The 15,589-nt window shown below is 58.3% G+C and overlaps 1 protein-coding gene across 21 annotated transcripts in view; it reads left to right on the forward strand.

The window, feature by feature from the left end:
• The window catches only part of MAST3 (microtubule associated serine/threonine kinase 3), a 38,797-nt gene that overhangs the window by 3,925 nt on the left and 19,283 nt on the right, over positions 1–15,589 (forward strand). The window contains exons 2-11 of one of the 21 annotated variants that reach the window (XM_031017111.2): positions 2,037–2,068; positions 4,561–4,650; positions 12,784–12,872; positions 12,952–13,024; positions 13,205–13,225; positions 13,751–13,865; positions 14,276–14,436; positions 14,619–14,694; positions 14,982–15,191; positions 15,279–15,380. In XM_031017111.2, the coding sequence (XP_030872971.1) occupies positions 2,037–2,068; positions 4,561–4,650; positions 12,784–12,872; positions 12,952–13,024; positions 13,205–13,225; positions 13,751–13,865; positions 14,276–14,436; positions 14,619–14,694; positions 14,982–15,191; positions 15,279–15,380 (969 nt within the window). Of the gene's footprint in view, positions 1–2,036; positions 2,069–2,199; positions 2,439–3,866; positions 4,261–4,560; positions 4,651–7,472; positions 9,088–9,196; positions 10,312–12,783; positions 12,873–12,951; positions 13,025–13,204; positions 13,226–13,750; positions 13,873–14,275; positions 14,437–14,618; positions 14,695–14,981; positions 15,192–15,278; positions 15,381–15,589 lie in introns of those variants that run through there. The other 20 variants (XM_031017116.2, XM_031017112.2, XM_031017117.2 and 17 more) reach the window with 20 other exon arrangements.

The following is a 15,589-nucleotide window of genomic DNA, read 5'->3' on the forward strand; positions in this document are numbered from 1 at the left end:
ATTTTGGAAGCAAATTAAAATTTGTGGTTCAATTGGTGGTAATTATTAACCTCACAAAATTCACTGTCTTGGCTCTGATTTATCGAAGCCTCCCCCAGTGCCAGGCCCTTGGCTTGTTACTGGATTCCTTCCAGGACCTTGTGTCACCAGGAGGCTTTCCAAATGAAGAAACTGAGGCACAGAGGTGTGAGATTGCTTGGCGGGGGTCACACAGCTCAGATGAGGGGGCACTTGCCTGGGAACCCAGGACTGCCGGGCTTTGGAAGGAAATGGTTGGGATGGTGGGAGGGGTGCAGCAAGTAGCCCTGGGCTCAGATTCCAACTCCTCACTCTTTCACAGGTTAGAGGAGAGGGGTAAGCAGGCATAAGATCCCAAAACAACTGGAGGGGGCTGAAGGAGGCCTTAATGGTGGCGGTAGTTCCTGGGACTATGATCACTTGCCCTGAATGATAGTGAGCTCTCAGTCCCCAGAGGTATTCATTCAGGCAGACAGAAACATCTCAGGATGGCAGGTCCACCTCTTCCCATCTTGAACAGCTCGGTTTTGTTTTGTGGGCTCAAGGTAGCTGGGGTCAGGCCTCGGGGTGACACCCCAATCCTGTGGACCCTCCTCCCCTTCCCCAGCTGGGGGACCCAGCCAACCTCTCCCAGCCCCGTCCTGTGGGGGGCAGCTTCCGGCCCTCTCCAATTGGCTGCGGAGGCCGATGACGTCAGTGGTTGCCATGGTGAACGCCCCGCTCTGGATGTGGGCAGCCCAGAGCCCACCTAGGTAAAAATAGTCCTGTGTCCTCGACGCGACCGCCCTGGCGTGTGTGTGTGTTGGGGCGGGGGGTGGGGGGAGGAGGGATGTCCAGAGACCTGGATTCCCCACCTTCTCTCTGCCAAGAGACATGGGCAGCTGGCTTCCCTCTGAGCCTCAGTTTCCCAGCCTGTAAAATGGCCCCTGCTCCTGGTCTGTAGTAGGCAACTCAGTAAATGTAAAATATATCAGGTATTATGATAGTCCGCCTAGGCCTTGGCTGAGCTCAACAATAACACAGCAACACACAACAGCAACAGTAATACTAACTGATCGTTATTACCCTGGACCCCTCCTGGATCATTATTACCCTGGACCCCTCCTGGATCATTATTACCCTGGACCCCTCCTGGATCATTATTACCCTGGACCCCTCCTGGATCATTATTACCCTGGACCCCTCCACATTACAGATGGGAAAATCAAAGCACAGGTAGTACAAGTTACTTGCTTAAGGTCCCACAGCTAGGAAGGAATAGATAATAAGTAGATCTGGACCCAGGTCTGAGTATCCCCAGATTCTAAACTGGTGCTACACGGCCTTTTGAGAATTTAAAAACCTTCTTGGGTGAGCCACATTTGAGCATGGACTCTGGGGTCACCGTGGACCCCAAGTGCAGGGCTTTTTGCCCTGGTGAGGACACCCAGGGTTGATGCAAGTCAGCTTTTGAGCTCTAAAAGGATCTTCAATAGGGAGTCACGGGTCAGGGCCCCCACCCTCCACTGGCTCCCAGGACACAGATCTGCATAGGTGCGGGGGGAATGGCTTTCAGGTCTGGGAGGGGGCAGGGTGAGGATGAGTCAAGAATTTTCCTTTCCTCAACAGATTGTTAGTATTTAGCCACTATTGACATACTTCCTTATAAATGTAACTAATTTGTTATTTAAAATAATGAAGCTCTTTTTAGTGCAAGTAGGGTATGAGCTGGGCAGGGAGGTGACTGGGGGTCTGGGAGGGCTTCCAGGAGGAAGGGATGCCTGAGCTGACGGATGATGTGCAATTAACTAGCACCAGAGGGGAGGGAAGGCAGTCCTGGCAGAACACACAGCTGGTGCAAAGGCTCTGAGGCAGGGCAGAGCCCAATGTGTGGGGCAGCAGAAAGGAGGCATTGTCTGGAGCTGGGTGATCAAGGGGCCAACGGGGCGGCGGCGGGGGGCGGGGGTGAGGTGAATGGAGGGCCAGGGATGTGAAGGGCTTGTCTCCTCGGGAATGACCCCTGTTTCCTCTCATTGCAGAAGGAGCTGAGCCTGCCACGCCGGGGACGTGGGTGAGTTCATCTAAGGCCAGTGGGCTGGGCCGGGCCCTGTGGTCCTGGGCACAGATTTTTCAGCAGCAGCCTCCAAACTGTGAATTTATTTAATAATTATAACAAAGCTTCTCACCTTGATCCTTTCCCAGTGTTTACAAAATGCTTCAGAAGTGCTTCACTTGGCTCTCACAAGCTGGGAAGCCCATTGCCAGTTTGCAATTGAGGAAACAGAAGTGCAGTAGGGTTGTACCACTGACTCAAGGGCATCCAGCCTGGAAAAGAGAAAACTGTCTCGCATCTAGAGCCCAAACTATAGAATTCCAGCCAAGTATCCTGGAACCAGCTTGCATGCCTCCCATGATGGGGCGCTCACTCTTGGGGAACACAGGTATAAAAGTGTATCCTTCAGGGTCTCATTAGCGTTTGTCTGTAGGTTGGCATTTTCGGATCCCAAAAGCTCACGGAATATTTTGGTCAGTGCCTTTGCTGGTTTACCGATGGGAAATCAAAGCCCAGGACAGGGAGGGGTTTGCCTTGTGCTGGTAGTCTAGAGGTGTGTGAGTGTGGACACCCCCTCTTTGGGGGCTGTGTTGGCCTGAGGGGTGGGAATTCTTTTGCCCCGCAGTGAAATCACCCACTTAACAAACTTTTTTTGAGTGCCTACCGTGTGCCGGGCCCTGTTCCAGGCACAGGGGACCCAGAGACGGGGTCCAATGCTGGACCCTGTCCATGAGCTCACACTCTCTTGGGAAGAGTGATGGTGAAGTGATATTATGCAGGGGAGAAATTAAACAGAGACAGACAGAGGGGCTAGGGGGCAGCTTTAGCCCTGAAGATGTGGGGCCTCTTGGAGGAGGTGACATTTGAGCCTAGATCTGGAAAAGGAGGCAGAGGCAAGGGGGAAAATCCGAGGGGAACGGCCTTCCAGCTAGAGGGAAGAGCATGGGCAAAGGTCCTGGGGTGCAAACCAGCTTGGCATTGGAAGAACACCATGGAGACAGGGGTAGCTGGAATGAAGAGAGCACAGGGGAGGTAGAGGGAGAGGAGAAGGGGGAGGTCCTGGGGGTTGGATGAGAGTTTGAAATCTGATGGTGGGGATGGGGTCAGACTGGCCCCCAAGCCCAGACCATCTGTTCTCGTTGGACTGGGGAGAGTGCAGCTGGTGGGGAGGAGCCTGAGGGGCCCAGTAGGGGCAGGGCTCCGACATTGACCAGAAGGCGGGCACTGTCCCTGGCCTTTGCCCAGGCTGGGGGCCGGGTGGTGGACATGAAAAAGTCAGAACCATGGAGGGCAAAGTCCTGGGCTACGGGGCAGGACGAGGACAGAGACTCCCTGAGGGTTGTCTACTCTCTGCTACCTGCCGTGTTCCTGACTGGGTCCAAGTGGGGTGTCAAGGGGGCCATAGCCAGACACAAACAACCCCGGACTCTTGGGACCTGCGCTGGGCAAAAGGGAGGGTGGGACTCGGGGAGCCATGGGTCGTTGTTTAGGGATGGCTCCGCGAAAAAGGGGCCCGTGGGACTGAACTCGGATGTGGGTGAGGCGGACGACGCTCCTGACAGAGGGAACCCGGTGAAGCAAAGACCTGGAGGCGTGGACCCGGCCTCTGGTGTGCGCCGGGATGCTGAGACCGCCGCGAGGGGCCCCGAACGCTGCGCTGAGCTGCTAGGGGTGGGAGAACAGGGGCAGGACGCGCTCAGATCCCGGGTGCGAGAGACCCCTCCCCGGGGGCGGGGCGAGGGCAGAGACCCGGCCGCCGCCGGGAAGGGGCGGGGCCAGGCGATGGAGCAATATTGCCAATCTGGGAGACAGTGACCGCCCTTCCTCTCCGGCCGGGCAGCCCGGGGGCTCGAGACCCGGCAGCCTTGGCATCGCTCTCCGGGAGGGGGTGGCACCCGCGACTCCAGCCTCGCGCAACCCGACTTTTCCTGCTGGGCTGGGCCTGCGCGCAGATGCGGGGCTCCGAGCCCCGCCCCGAGGAGGAGAGAGCCCGCCCCCCGCGCCCCCAGCGGCCCAGCCTCAGCGCCGCGTCGGTCGCGCCCGCCAGGCGTGCTGTCCCCACGTCCGCGTCTGTGGGTCTGTCCGATCGCACCACGATCGGGGTTCGGGGGCCACAAGGGGGGTTTTGGCACCCGGCCGCATAGACGCAGCCCCGGCCTCGGCATGAAGTCTCGCAGGGACAAGCTGCACATCCCGGCGCTGACCCTCGAGTGAGTCCTTGTCGGAGAAGGGGGGAAATAGGGTGGGGGGAGAGAAGCAGACAGACAACCACCCTTACCCCGCGTCTCTGTTTAAGTCGCCCAGAGTCGCACCGCCGCCTCCGGGGAGCCCTCCGGGGTGCCCTCCGGGGTCATCAGTCAGGCCCCGCCCTCTCGGCCTGTGAGAGACCCAGAATTCCTGGCCTTGGGGCCCCTTCTCCCTAAGGGAACCTAAGTCCTGGTCCCTGTCCGGATTTGGCCACACGCAGGGGCCACCACCAGGTTCACCGTCCCTGGCCTCTTTCTTTGCAGTCTGTCTCCGAGCAGCCAGAGCCCATCTTTGCTGAGCCCCAGCAGCCCCTGCAGCCCCTGCAGCCCCTCGTTGGGCCTGCACCCCTGGAGGTAAGTGACAGCACATGGAGGCGGGGCTTGGACATTGCCCTGGCACCCCAGAGCCTTGGAAGCCGCCTAGACCCAGCCTCCTCACCAAGGTACTGTGAGTTGGTGACATCACCTCCCTGGGCCTCAGTTTACCCCTCCATAAAATGAAACTGCTGTGCACACTAGGACCTTGAAAGGGAAATTCCATTTTCAGCCCTAGCCAACAGGTCCTCCATCCGACAGGTGGCCAAGGTGAGGCCAGAACTTGGGATGTTGCCCAAGGACATCCCTGAGACAGGTGCTGGGTTCCCAGGCTGCTCTGGGCCCTCCCTACTGAATCAGCTAGGACCTCAGGGGCCTTTCCCACACCCAGCTCAGCTGGTTGGAAAGCTCCTCCCTCTGAATGTACACACACACACACACACACCAGGGCTGACAGTTCACCATGACAGCCCGATGCACTGAACCGGGCAAAGTGCTGTAGGGAGGAAGAGCCAGCCTGACTGGGTGCCAGGTCTGTACCAGATACCTTCTGTTTCCTCCACAACCCCGGGAGGGAGGTGCCCTTCCTGACCCCATTTCTCAGCTGGGGAAACCGAGGCTCAGAGAGGAGACACCAGTTCTCCTGGTTCAGTACATCTGGGGACTAAGTATCAGGGCCAGCATGGCTACCAGCGTCTACTGAGGGTTTGAGCCGCCCTCCGTGCCTGGCCCATCACAGGGTCTCACCCCCCGTACAGGAGGGACTATCGGGATTATCACGGGCTCTTTGCACGGCTTGGGAAAAGTTCAGGGAGGCGACAGAGGTGTGAGTCAGTGATGTCTAGAATTCCAGGGCCCATTAATCATTTATACCTTAGTATGAATGAGCTGCTTAGATTCTTTCCACAGACCTTTAATGGGGAGAAGAGAGAACAATTTGGAGCCCACACTGGGTGCTGGGTAACAGATAGTTACCTTCATTAAGTGGGCGCCTACTGCAAGCCAGGTGCTAAGGGCATAGCTGTGAACAAGACGGACCATAGCCCCTCCTTCAAGGGGCTCTCAGTCAGCTCTCAGGAGGTGGGCAATAAAGAAGTGAGTGGACAAATAGGATACATTCAGATGGTGACCTCTTGGGGGAGGTGGTGTTTTATTTTATATTATTTTAAGATTTTATTTATTTATTTGACAGAGCACAAGCAGGGGGAGCTGGAGAGGGAGAAGCAGACTCTCCGCTGAGCAGGGACCCTGATGCGGGGCTCGATCCCAAGACTCTGGGATCATGACCTGAGCGGAAGGCAGACGCTTAATGACTAAGCCACCCAGCCGCCCCCAAGATTTTTTTTTTTTAAAGATTTTATTTATTTGAGAGAGAGAGACAGAAATAGTGACAGAGAGCATGAGTGGGGAGGAGAGGGAGAAGCAGACTCCCCGCCGAGCAGGGAGCCCGTTGGGGGGCTCGACCCCAGGACCCCGGGACCACGACCCAAGCCAAAGGCAGGCATTAACCAACTGAGCCACCCAGGTGCCCCAGGACCAAGATTTTTAAAGCCTCTGTGGCTGCTTTGGGGAAAGAAAGGTCTGCTGGGGGCAGGTGACAGTAATGGAGGTGGCAGAGTCAGGGAAGTGGCTAGGACAATATCTGGGTAGGAGATGGTGGGGGCTGGACCAGGTCGGGGTGTCCAGTGGGAGGAAGGGGCTGCTCTACCCCCTATTTAGGAGAGGAGGAAACTCAGGACTTAAGAGTATGTTGTCCAGGGGCACCCTGGGAGAGAGTATCAGGCCAAATCTGACACTGACTCCTTGGCCCCTACCACCTCCTTGGCCTCTACCCTCCCGAGAGTTACCGGATGAGGGGAGGGAACTGTTGTGAACAGCTGAGCCAGTTTTAACCAGGAGCAAATGGAGGCAGAGTGTTTGGGGCTCTGAGCAGAAAAGCCTCCTCACCCACCACCAGAGGGCAGCAGAACCACATCACTTTGGGCCAGCCAAGGAAATGGGTCCCTGCCTCCCCTGCCCCAAGCACCCTAGGAATAAGCCTACATTTGTTCCCTCAGCCTCTGAGGCCCCGTGAGTCTGGCCCCTGTGACCCCCCTACCTCCTCCCTGTCTATCTCCCCATCTGGCTCACGCTCCTCTAGCCATGAGACTTCCTGGGCTGCCAGAACACAAGCTGGTCCAATCTCAGGGCCTTTGCACGTGCTGCCCCTCAGCCCAGAGCTCCATTTCCTCCTTTTCCTCCTTTCTTCATTTGTCAAGTCTCTATCAAGCCCCCAGATAGGAAGCTTTTCCAAACCACAGCCCCCCATTCAGGGTCTCCCAAGCCCCAATTACATCCATTACGCCTGTCCATTTCCCTCATGGACACTGCATCATGGAAGTGATTTCCATGTTTTCTTGTGTGATTATTGGGTTGTTTTTCTCACCCAGAGGCTTGGGAGCCCCTTGAGGACCAGACCTGGATCTGTCCTCTATCCTAGGGCAGGGCTTGGTAGCTTGGTATACAGCAGATGCTCAGTTAATGCTTGTGGCATGGACAGATGGGAAGTAGGTAGGAGGGCTCTGCCGGTGGTGGGGGTGGGGGTGGGGGTGGTGGGTGGGAGGTAACTGAGGAAGGCCACGAGTTTGGCCCTCTCTGACAAGGTCACAACAAAAGGCATTGTCAGAAGACTGTTCCCTCTAAGGCCTTGAATGCCAAAGAGAGGAAGAATTTGCATTTTTCTCTCCAGGGTACTAAAAACCATACAGCAGATGGGGCTGGGAGGGGTGCGGACAGTACATGGGCAGGTGGGAAGGGCTGGGGTGGTCAGACCAAGAAAGGGTTGGGGGTAGGGTTCTGTATGCTCACTGTGGCTTTGCCATTTACACAGTCATTAGCACCAGCAGAGGGGGGCAGATCCTGAGTCGCAGACAGGGTTAGGATCTGAGCCCTCGGAGAGGGATTCACCCAGAAGTGTGGTTTTGCTGTAAAAGCGGTGAGGAGCCATGGAGGGTGTGTGAGCCGGGGAGAGACAGGATGTGGTGGGCAGTGGGCTGGTGCCAGAGATCAGTGGCTCAGCCTTTCATGGGAGGCCTTTGCCGTGGCCACGGGCACTCTGGACTGTCAGCTGCAGCCCTGTTCTGCAGAGGAGGAAACCGAGGCCAGATGGGCGTGGGAGAAGTGGCTGCTGGGGATGCCAGAGCAGTGGGCGTAATGCGGGGCATGTAGGCGGTGCGGGGTGTGGCCACAGCTGGGATTGAGCGGGGTAGTTCCTTTCCTGACTGCGCAGCAGTGTGTCCCTGGCACACATGGTGGGGAGGGTTCGTGGGCACAGCATGTCAGCATAGGGTGACACGAGACCATGACTCTGTCCCTCCTTGGGTCCCCAGACCTGTGGGATCTTGCATTCCCTGCACGCAGGAGGCCCTGTCCCTGGCCTGTGGCTCAGATGGAATACCTAAGGGTCAGAAGTGACCGCTTCCCTCCTCCCTTCCACATCTGGCCCCTCGGCAGGGCCCATCCATTGGCCTCAAAACAAGTCCAGAATCTACCCACTTTTCTCCACAGCTTCACCCTGGTCCAGGCCTCAGTGTCCCCCCCCCCTCCCCCGGACCCTGTCACAACGTCTCACTAGCTTCCTGCCATCTGTACTCCTGCCCCTGATAGCTCCTGTTCCCCATGGCAGACATGGAGGTGGGGGAGCTGACAAACAGTTCAGATCACACTCCTCCCCTGCTCACACATCCTCCACGGCTCCCCATTGCTTCCACTGTACAACTGCACTCCTCTTGCAATGCACAAGGCTTACATGGTAAGCCCTGCTGGCATCTTCCCCTCAGTCCTGTCTCAGGGCCTTTGCGCAAGCTGTGCCCTCTGCCTGGAACACTGTTTCCATGGCTGGCTCCTCTTCCTTCTCAATGTCTCGGCTGGCTATAGCGTCATTTCCTCAGAGAGGCCTCCGGGCTAAGGTCATCCTTTGCCATTGTTGCCTCTTTCCTTTCCTTCCTTGACTTCAGGGTTCGAAATTACCTCGATCATTTCGTTGTGTCCAGTTTCCTCTCTGCCTCTTCAACCAGACTTGGGGCCTCTGAGGACAGGGTCCTCAGGGTTTAGCACAAGGTCAGGCACACAGTAGGTACTCAATAAATGTTGAGTGAGTGAATGACCAGATATGGGTGTTTGAGACCCAGGCCTGGGGGACCTGGAGATGGAGAGCATTCTGGGGGACACACCCAGGAGATACCTGAGAGTGACACTGGCCATGAAGATAGGGTGGGGAGTCTCTTGAGAGATCCGAGAAGCAAACTTGTGGCAAGAGGGTTGGGGAGAGTTAGGGTTACACACCAGGCAGGAGCACCTCTCTATGCCTTCTCTTCTCAGATGTGGGATCTGGGCTTCAGCGTCAGGCCTCTTGGGTTGGTTCCCGAAGTGTCATGTGGCCTGGGAAGGGGCCACCATTAGGGTGACACTATCCCTGCCTTCTGGGACGTCTGGGACGTTGTGACAGGGTCCGGGGGAGGGGGGGGGGACACTGAGGCCTGGACCAGGGTGAAGCTGTGGAGAAAAGTGGGTAGATTCTGGACTTGTTTTGAGGCCAATGGATGAGAGGAAGAAGCATTAATTCACTGCCTACTGTGTGAGGCAGTCCTATTTCTATGGTGAGCAGGTACTGTACTCCCAACACTTTCGGTGCCTCTGATTTGATTCCATTTTCATGAAGGGACATCTCTAGATGGAGAAGCAGAGGCCTGGAAGTTAGCCTGACACTAACATTTATCGAACATGTATCAGGCACTGTGGGTGCCACCTTGCAACCCGGTTCCCCTCCCATCTTACAATTGAGAAGACAGGCGTGAGAAGTTAAATTAGGTGTCCGCGGAGTCCTGACTGTAGCCAGGCTGATGGCCTTTCCATCACACAGACAGGCAGAGCATGTCAGATGCTCTGACTCAGTTTGCTAAACATGCTCTTTCTGGCAGTCTAGTGCTGGGAGATGCTGGGACCCTTGGGAAGACAGAGCCAGACACAAGAAAAGGCTCCCTGGGAGAGGGGACCCTGGATTTTGCCAGGCAGGAAGGACGTTCCGAGGAGTGGAGCCAGCGTGGGCGCGGTAGCATGAGCCAGGCCAGGCCGTTGGATAGTTCTCAAGTGCCCCACTCAGAATGGGTTAGCGCGGGGGGGAGAGAGGGAAAAGGGGACGTGAAGAGATTTACATTTCCAGGGAAAGGGGCCAAGTTCCACGGCCTAACCTACGAGGCGCCAACGCCCCGCCCCCGCTGCTAGCAGCCCTGGCAACGCCCCGCCCCTCCGCCCGCGGCCCTGGCAACGCCCAGCCCACTAGGCAGCACGCGGGTCCGCCAGCCTCGCTTCCGCGTCGCTCGCCCCGCCCCGAAGGGCCCCGCCCCCGAAAGGCCCCGCCCCCGCGCTCGCCTGGGCGGGGTTCCCGGCCGCGCTCTGGGGCGCGCGCTTCCTCCTCGCCCCCTACCCCCAGCCCCGCGGCGCGCACCCTCTGCCCCGCTCCGCGGGGCTCCCGGGGCCAATCCGGCCGCGGAGGTTCGCGCCCCGCCGCCGCCGGCTGCGCCCCCGCGCCTCCTGGGTCTCGGGCGGCGGCGGCGGCACAAAGAGAAGCAGCATGTCCGACCCCAGCTACTGGACGGCGGTGGCTGCGCCGGGCCACCGGAGCCGCCTTGCCAAGGGCGCGCTGCTGCAGCGCTCTAAGAGGTAGGGGGCACCGTGCGGGCAAAGGCGCGGCGGCCGGCCAAGCAAACACGAGTTGCCAGAAGTATACCCCGGCGGCGTGGCGAGGGCCGCTGTGTGTGGCGGTAGGGGGAAGAGGGTGGACGCTTTGGGATCAAGGTATTCGCTAGGGGCCCAGACACCCTCCTTTCGCCCTGTTACCCGGAGTTGGATGTCTGCCTGCCAGGGTCGCAGCTAGGGTGGTGACACAGGAAGCAAGGAGTTGGGACCGAGTCAGAATTCGAACCCGGGTCTCTAGGCCTGGGCAGACCTGGGGAGGATCTTCTTGGAAAAACTGAAGCTAGTCTGTCCCCGGGGCCCCGTCAGCGGAAATATTGTTTCAGAAGCAGATATTTGCTGCACGAGGCTGGCGTGCAGGTGGCGTGGCAGGAGTGGGTAAATCGGGAAAAATACTGGGTTTAACCACAGCAAAGCCTGGCCTGTCTTGGAGTCTCTCTTTCCCTTTCTGAAAAGCAAAGGCCAAGTAAGGGCTGTGGACTTTACAGGACTTGGGTCCAAATTCCAGCTCAGCCACTGCCTGGCTGTGTGACCTCAGGCAGTTTCTTAACCTCTCTGTTCTCTTTGGGGCATTCGTAGAGGGGAGCACAGGCAAAGGCCGGGCAGGGACAGCAGCTGCTAAAGCACCCCAAATACTAGGTTCAGGGCTTAGACTCTTCTCCCGGGTCCTGTGGAGTTACAGAGGTCTTAGGGGCACCTCAGGGATCAGGTGGGGGCAGCTGGCCTCAGGCCAGTGTTTCCTGCCATATTCTCACTCTGTGTTGTCCCACATGGGTGTTTATTGAATGGCCAGGCAGCTTCTCAGGGTCGTGGGCCTTCTCCAGGGAGGGCTGAGCAAATAGTGGACACTTGACCGACGCTCGCAAGTGAACAAATGACGCCCATGTTCCCCTCTGAGACCTCAGATATGGCTGTGTTTTCAAGAAGGCCCCACCTGAGCACAAGAGGGAGGTGGGCCAAGTATTTCCCCAAGGCTGCTGCTGTGACAAATGGTGCAGCGTGGGGCTGAGGACCCAGATGAGAGCTGGGAGAGGATGTGGGACTGGCAGCTATATGGGGGGCGGGGGGTTGTTGGCAGGAAGTTTTGCAGGAACCTGTGGGTTTCACTTTTGCTTCTGCACATCAGACGAACAGGACAGTTCCCTGCGGCTGTTGACATCTGTGGCCTGTTTCCTAGGCTGGGAAATGGGTGCAGGTGGTCTCTCCCACCTCCGGGGCTGTTGGGATGGGCAAATGGTGACTGACTTCACTGGGGAGGCATTGCCTGCCCTCCCGCTGTGCGTCCTAGGCCCTGCAGGAGTTGTGGGGAGAGAGACAACACTGTACATGCCCACTGCAGTCTACCCAGTGCTGGGCCCAAAGCTGAACACTGTGTATGTAGTTCATCAAATCTTCCCGGCACCTTGCAAGGTATACAGATGTGGAAACTGAGGCTCAGAAGGGCAGCTGCACCTGGAGCTGTGGACAGGCTGGATGTCTTGTTGCCTCGGTCGGTTGCTGACCATGCTGTCCCGTGCCTTAGCCTGCACTGTGCCTTCTGCCTGGGACACCATTCCTGGCCCTGTGAGGCCCTGAGGTTTCATCTCTTCCTCCCTGAGCCACTGAGCTGCGTTGGCGGCTCAGAGTATGTGGGCTGATGCTCTTGTCGAGAGCAGGCAGAGCTGTTGCTGGGCGACCGCACCAGGGAGGGAGGGAAGACGGGGTTGCTCTCAATTTCCCTCTGCCAGGGTGGGGGGGTTGGGGCTGGGGCACAGGTGGGAGAGGCTGGGCCAGGGTGGGGGTGGCCTGGGTTGGGGGGGCGGTCTGGAAGAAGGGAACTGGGGTGGAGGGAGGGAAATGCGTGGGCAAAAGTTAAGTAGGATGGGACCTAGCTGCAAGATGCTGACTTGAGGGTTTTTAAGGGTCATGTTGGCATTTTGGGGGGATCCGGCGGAGGAGGGTTGCCAAGACATTTGGGGCCATGGGCCTGGGAAGGGTTGCATGGGATGGAGTGGGGACCTGCCTCAATTCCCAGTGGGCTCCAGGGTCTCCTCCACCCTTTGCCTTATTTGTCAGTGCTCCTGGCAGTGGGCACGGCATAGGCAAAGGTGTGGGGGTGGGATCATGAACACAGAAGCATGAGAAGGCGAGCCAGGAGCTCCTGGACATGGGCAGGGTCCATCAGGAGGCCGGAAGTGCTTGATGCCACCACCAATAATAACCACCGTAATCTTAATAATAGGTAATATTTGTCAAAAGTGGCTATCCCAGGCCTCAAAGGCTGAGCTTGGGGCCACGTGGGCATCCAGCTGGGGCCAGAGTGGCAGTGGTCACACCTAGCTTCTCGTCCTGCCCCAAAGCCGTATGTGTGGCCATATGTGTGCTCTGGCCTGGGCACGTGGTCCTCTGAGCCCGGAGGCCTGGGCCAGCGCCTGACTCCGTCCCCGCCTCTCCCGATAGCTGCCGCAGTGGGAACCGCAAAAGCCTCGTGGTAGGAACGCCCTCACCGACCCTTTCCCGGCCCCTGTCTCCGCTCTCCGTCCCCACAGGTGAGTGCGGGAACAAGCATGCAGGGGCGGCGTCCTGTCTTTACCCCCTCTGACTCAGTGTCCCCCGCCTCCTCCCCAGCAGGCAACAGCCCCCTGGATAGTCCTCGGAACTTCTCAGCCGCGTCTGCTGTGAACTTCCCCTTTGCCCGAAGGTGAGTGGTCACTGGCTTTGAGGGATGGTGTTAGCACAGCTGGTGAGGGGACAGGCAGGGGCATGTGCTTGGTGGCTGGGCCTGCCTCCTCACTCACGTTTTCACCTCCCCTATCCCCTGCCCCGCGGTGGTCTCTCCCTCTGGCTTCTGCCCCTGGCAAACATGCACGGCCTTCTGCAGCCACATCCCGCGCGTGGACAGGTAATTTCAGGGAGCCCTTGGGGAGGCGGAGGGCACGCCTTCCAGTCTAAAAGCTATTAACTCACTAAAAGTCATGAATTCACTTAATAACAGCTAGTGAAGGACCTGTTGTGTATCGGGCGCTTAAATGTCACTCATTCACTCCGTAACATTTATTCAGTACTTACCATGTGCCATACCCTATGCTGGGGGCCGAGGAAGGGGAAGCTGGACTCTGGCCTTTGGGGAGTCCTCAATCTGGTGGGGGTGATCAGCATGTATCCCAGCAGCTGCAACTCAGAGAAGTCGGAGTTTGATGGGGTATGCATTGGCAGTTGGGTCAGGGAGGACTTCCCAGAGGAGATGTCTGAAGGATGAGGAGAAAACACATAGCGGACTTGTTCACCTTGAATCTCTGTTCTCAGCCTTTTCAGAAGATTCTTCCTCCAACAGGGCCAGAATCTGCCAGCCATGGTATCTGTCTTTAGTCCCCACAAACCATGGGGGCCATGCCTTCCTTCCAACTATTCTGGTTCTCCTCTCTAGGGCTGACGGCAGAAGATGGTCCCTTGCATCCCTCCCATCTTCTGGCTATGGAACCAACACGCCCAGCTCCACCGTCTCGGTACCCACAGTCCCACCTTGGCCAGCAGACAGGCGGGTGCGAGGTGGGACGGGACACGTCTTTGGTTTTTATCAAGGTGTTGGATCGTTGTCCAGTCAGCCAACATCCTGGCTGCCCCCTTTGTGCCCCATTCTGGGCAATGTATGGGTCCCTGAAAAGACCCAGCTTCAGTCCCAAGGAGCCCCCAGTCTGGAGGACACAGACATCCTTGTCCCATGGGGTTAGTGCCTGGCCAGAGGGAGTCTTGGGGTTGCCTAGGGTGCAGGCAGGGAGGCTTGCTGGAGGAGGGGGCATCAGAGCTAGGGTTTTGAGGGATGCATAGGAGCCAGGCAGGAGCGTATTACCATCCAGTGACCAGCAGGCAGCCTAGGCCTCGACGGGTAATGCTGGGGTTCTGGCTTTGGCGCTGACTGTGAACTCGTGGCCCTGATACCCCCTCCTGCCAGTCGAGCTCATCCTCCCGGGAGCGCCTCCACCAGCTTCCTTTCCAACCGACGCCGGATGAACTATGCTTCCTGTCCAAGCATTTCCGCAGCTCAGAGAGCGTGGCGGACGAGGAGGGCGGCAACCGCTCACCCCACCTTCGCCCCCGTTCCCGCAGCCTCAGGTGGGTCTTGACCTCTGACCCCAGCCCCTCCCTGGGCTGGCTTTGGGGCCCACATTGTGGCTCTTCCTCTATGTCTGCCCCTGACCCTGTCCAAGCCTGGCCTCTGATCCTTGACCCTCCCCTGGACTGGGTCTCTGGTTCCATGTCACAAGCTGACCGTGTGTCGTCCACCCCCCCCGCAGCCCAGGACGCACAACAGGGACCTTCGACAATGAAATCGTCATGATGAATCATGTGTACCGGGAGAGGTTCCCCAAGGTGGGCAGTGCCGATGGCTGGACCAGCCCTAACTCCCCTCCATGTTGTTGTCCCTCCGTGGCATTCTGTCTTCTTGGCTCTATATCCCCCTCTGTCCCATTTCTGTCTGTCCCTATCTCTCTGTCTCAAACCACCGCCCCCCCAACCTAGGCATATTGCTTCTCCCCTCCCCCCAGTTCTCTGACCCCATCGCCACATCTTTCCCTGCAGCTGTGTCTCTTGCCCCCATCTGTGTGTTGCTCCCCCGCCCCCTCCAATGACCAGGTTGCCCCGTCCACCCTGCCCAGGCTACGGCACAGATGGAAGGCCGTCTGCAGGAGTTCCTGGCTGCCTTTGCGCCCGGTGCCCGGCTGGCACTGGCCGATGGCGTCCTGGGCTTCATCCACCACCAGATCATCGAGCTGGCCCGCGACTGCCTGGCCAAGTCTGGAGAGGCGCTCGTCACCTCCCGTTACTTCCTGGAGATGCAGGAGAAGCTGGAGAGGCTGCTGCAAGATGTGCGTGGGAGGGGGGGAGGTGTAGGGGTCCCCGGGCAGGCCAGGGCCCAGGACCTGCAAGTGACACTAGCACCCACCTGCCCCCAGGCCCACGAGCGCTCGGACAGTGAGGAGGTCGGCTTCATCGTCCAGCTTGTCCGGAAGCTGCTCATCATCATCTCGAGGCCAGCGAGGCTCCTTGAGTGCCTGGTGAGTCTCCGCACACGGCCGGGTGACGGTCCTGCCAAGGTACAGGAGACAGTGCCCCTGGGGTAGAGGTTTGAGAGGCACACAGGGCACCTCCAGGCTGGGCTGGGCTTCTTTCCCCAGGGAAGGGTCAGGCGCTGAGACTCGGAGGGGAGAGCTGGAGCCGCCCCTCGGGCTGCTCCGGACAGAGGGAACAGCATGTGCCAAGGCCT

The sequence above is a fragment of the Leptonychotes weddellii genome, chromosome 1 (assembly GCF_054177405.1).
Source record: "Leptonychotes weddellii isolate Sample4059 chromosome 1, ASM5417740v2, whole genome shotgun sequence".
Classification (NCBI taxonomy): Eukaryota; Metazoa; Chordata; class Mammalia; order Carnivora; family Phocidae; genus Leptonychotes; species Leptonychotes weddellii.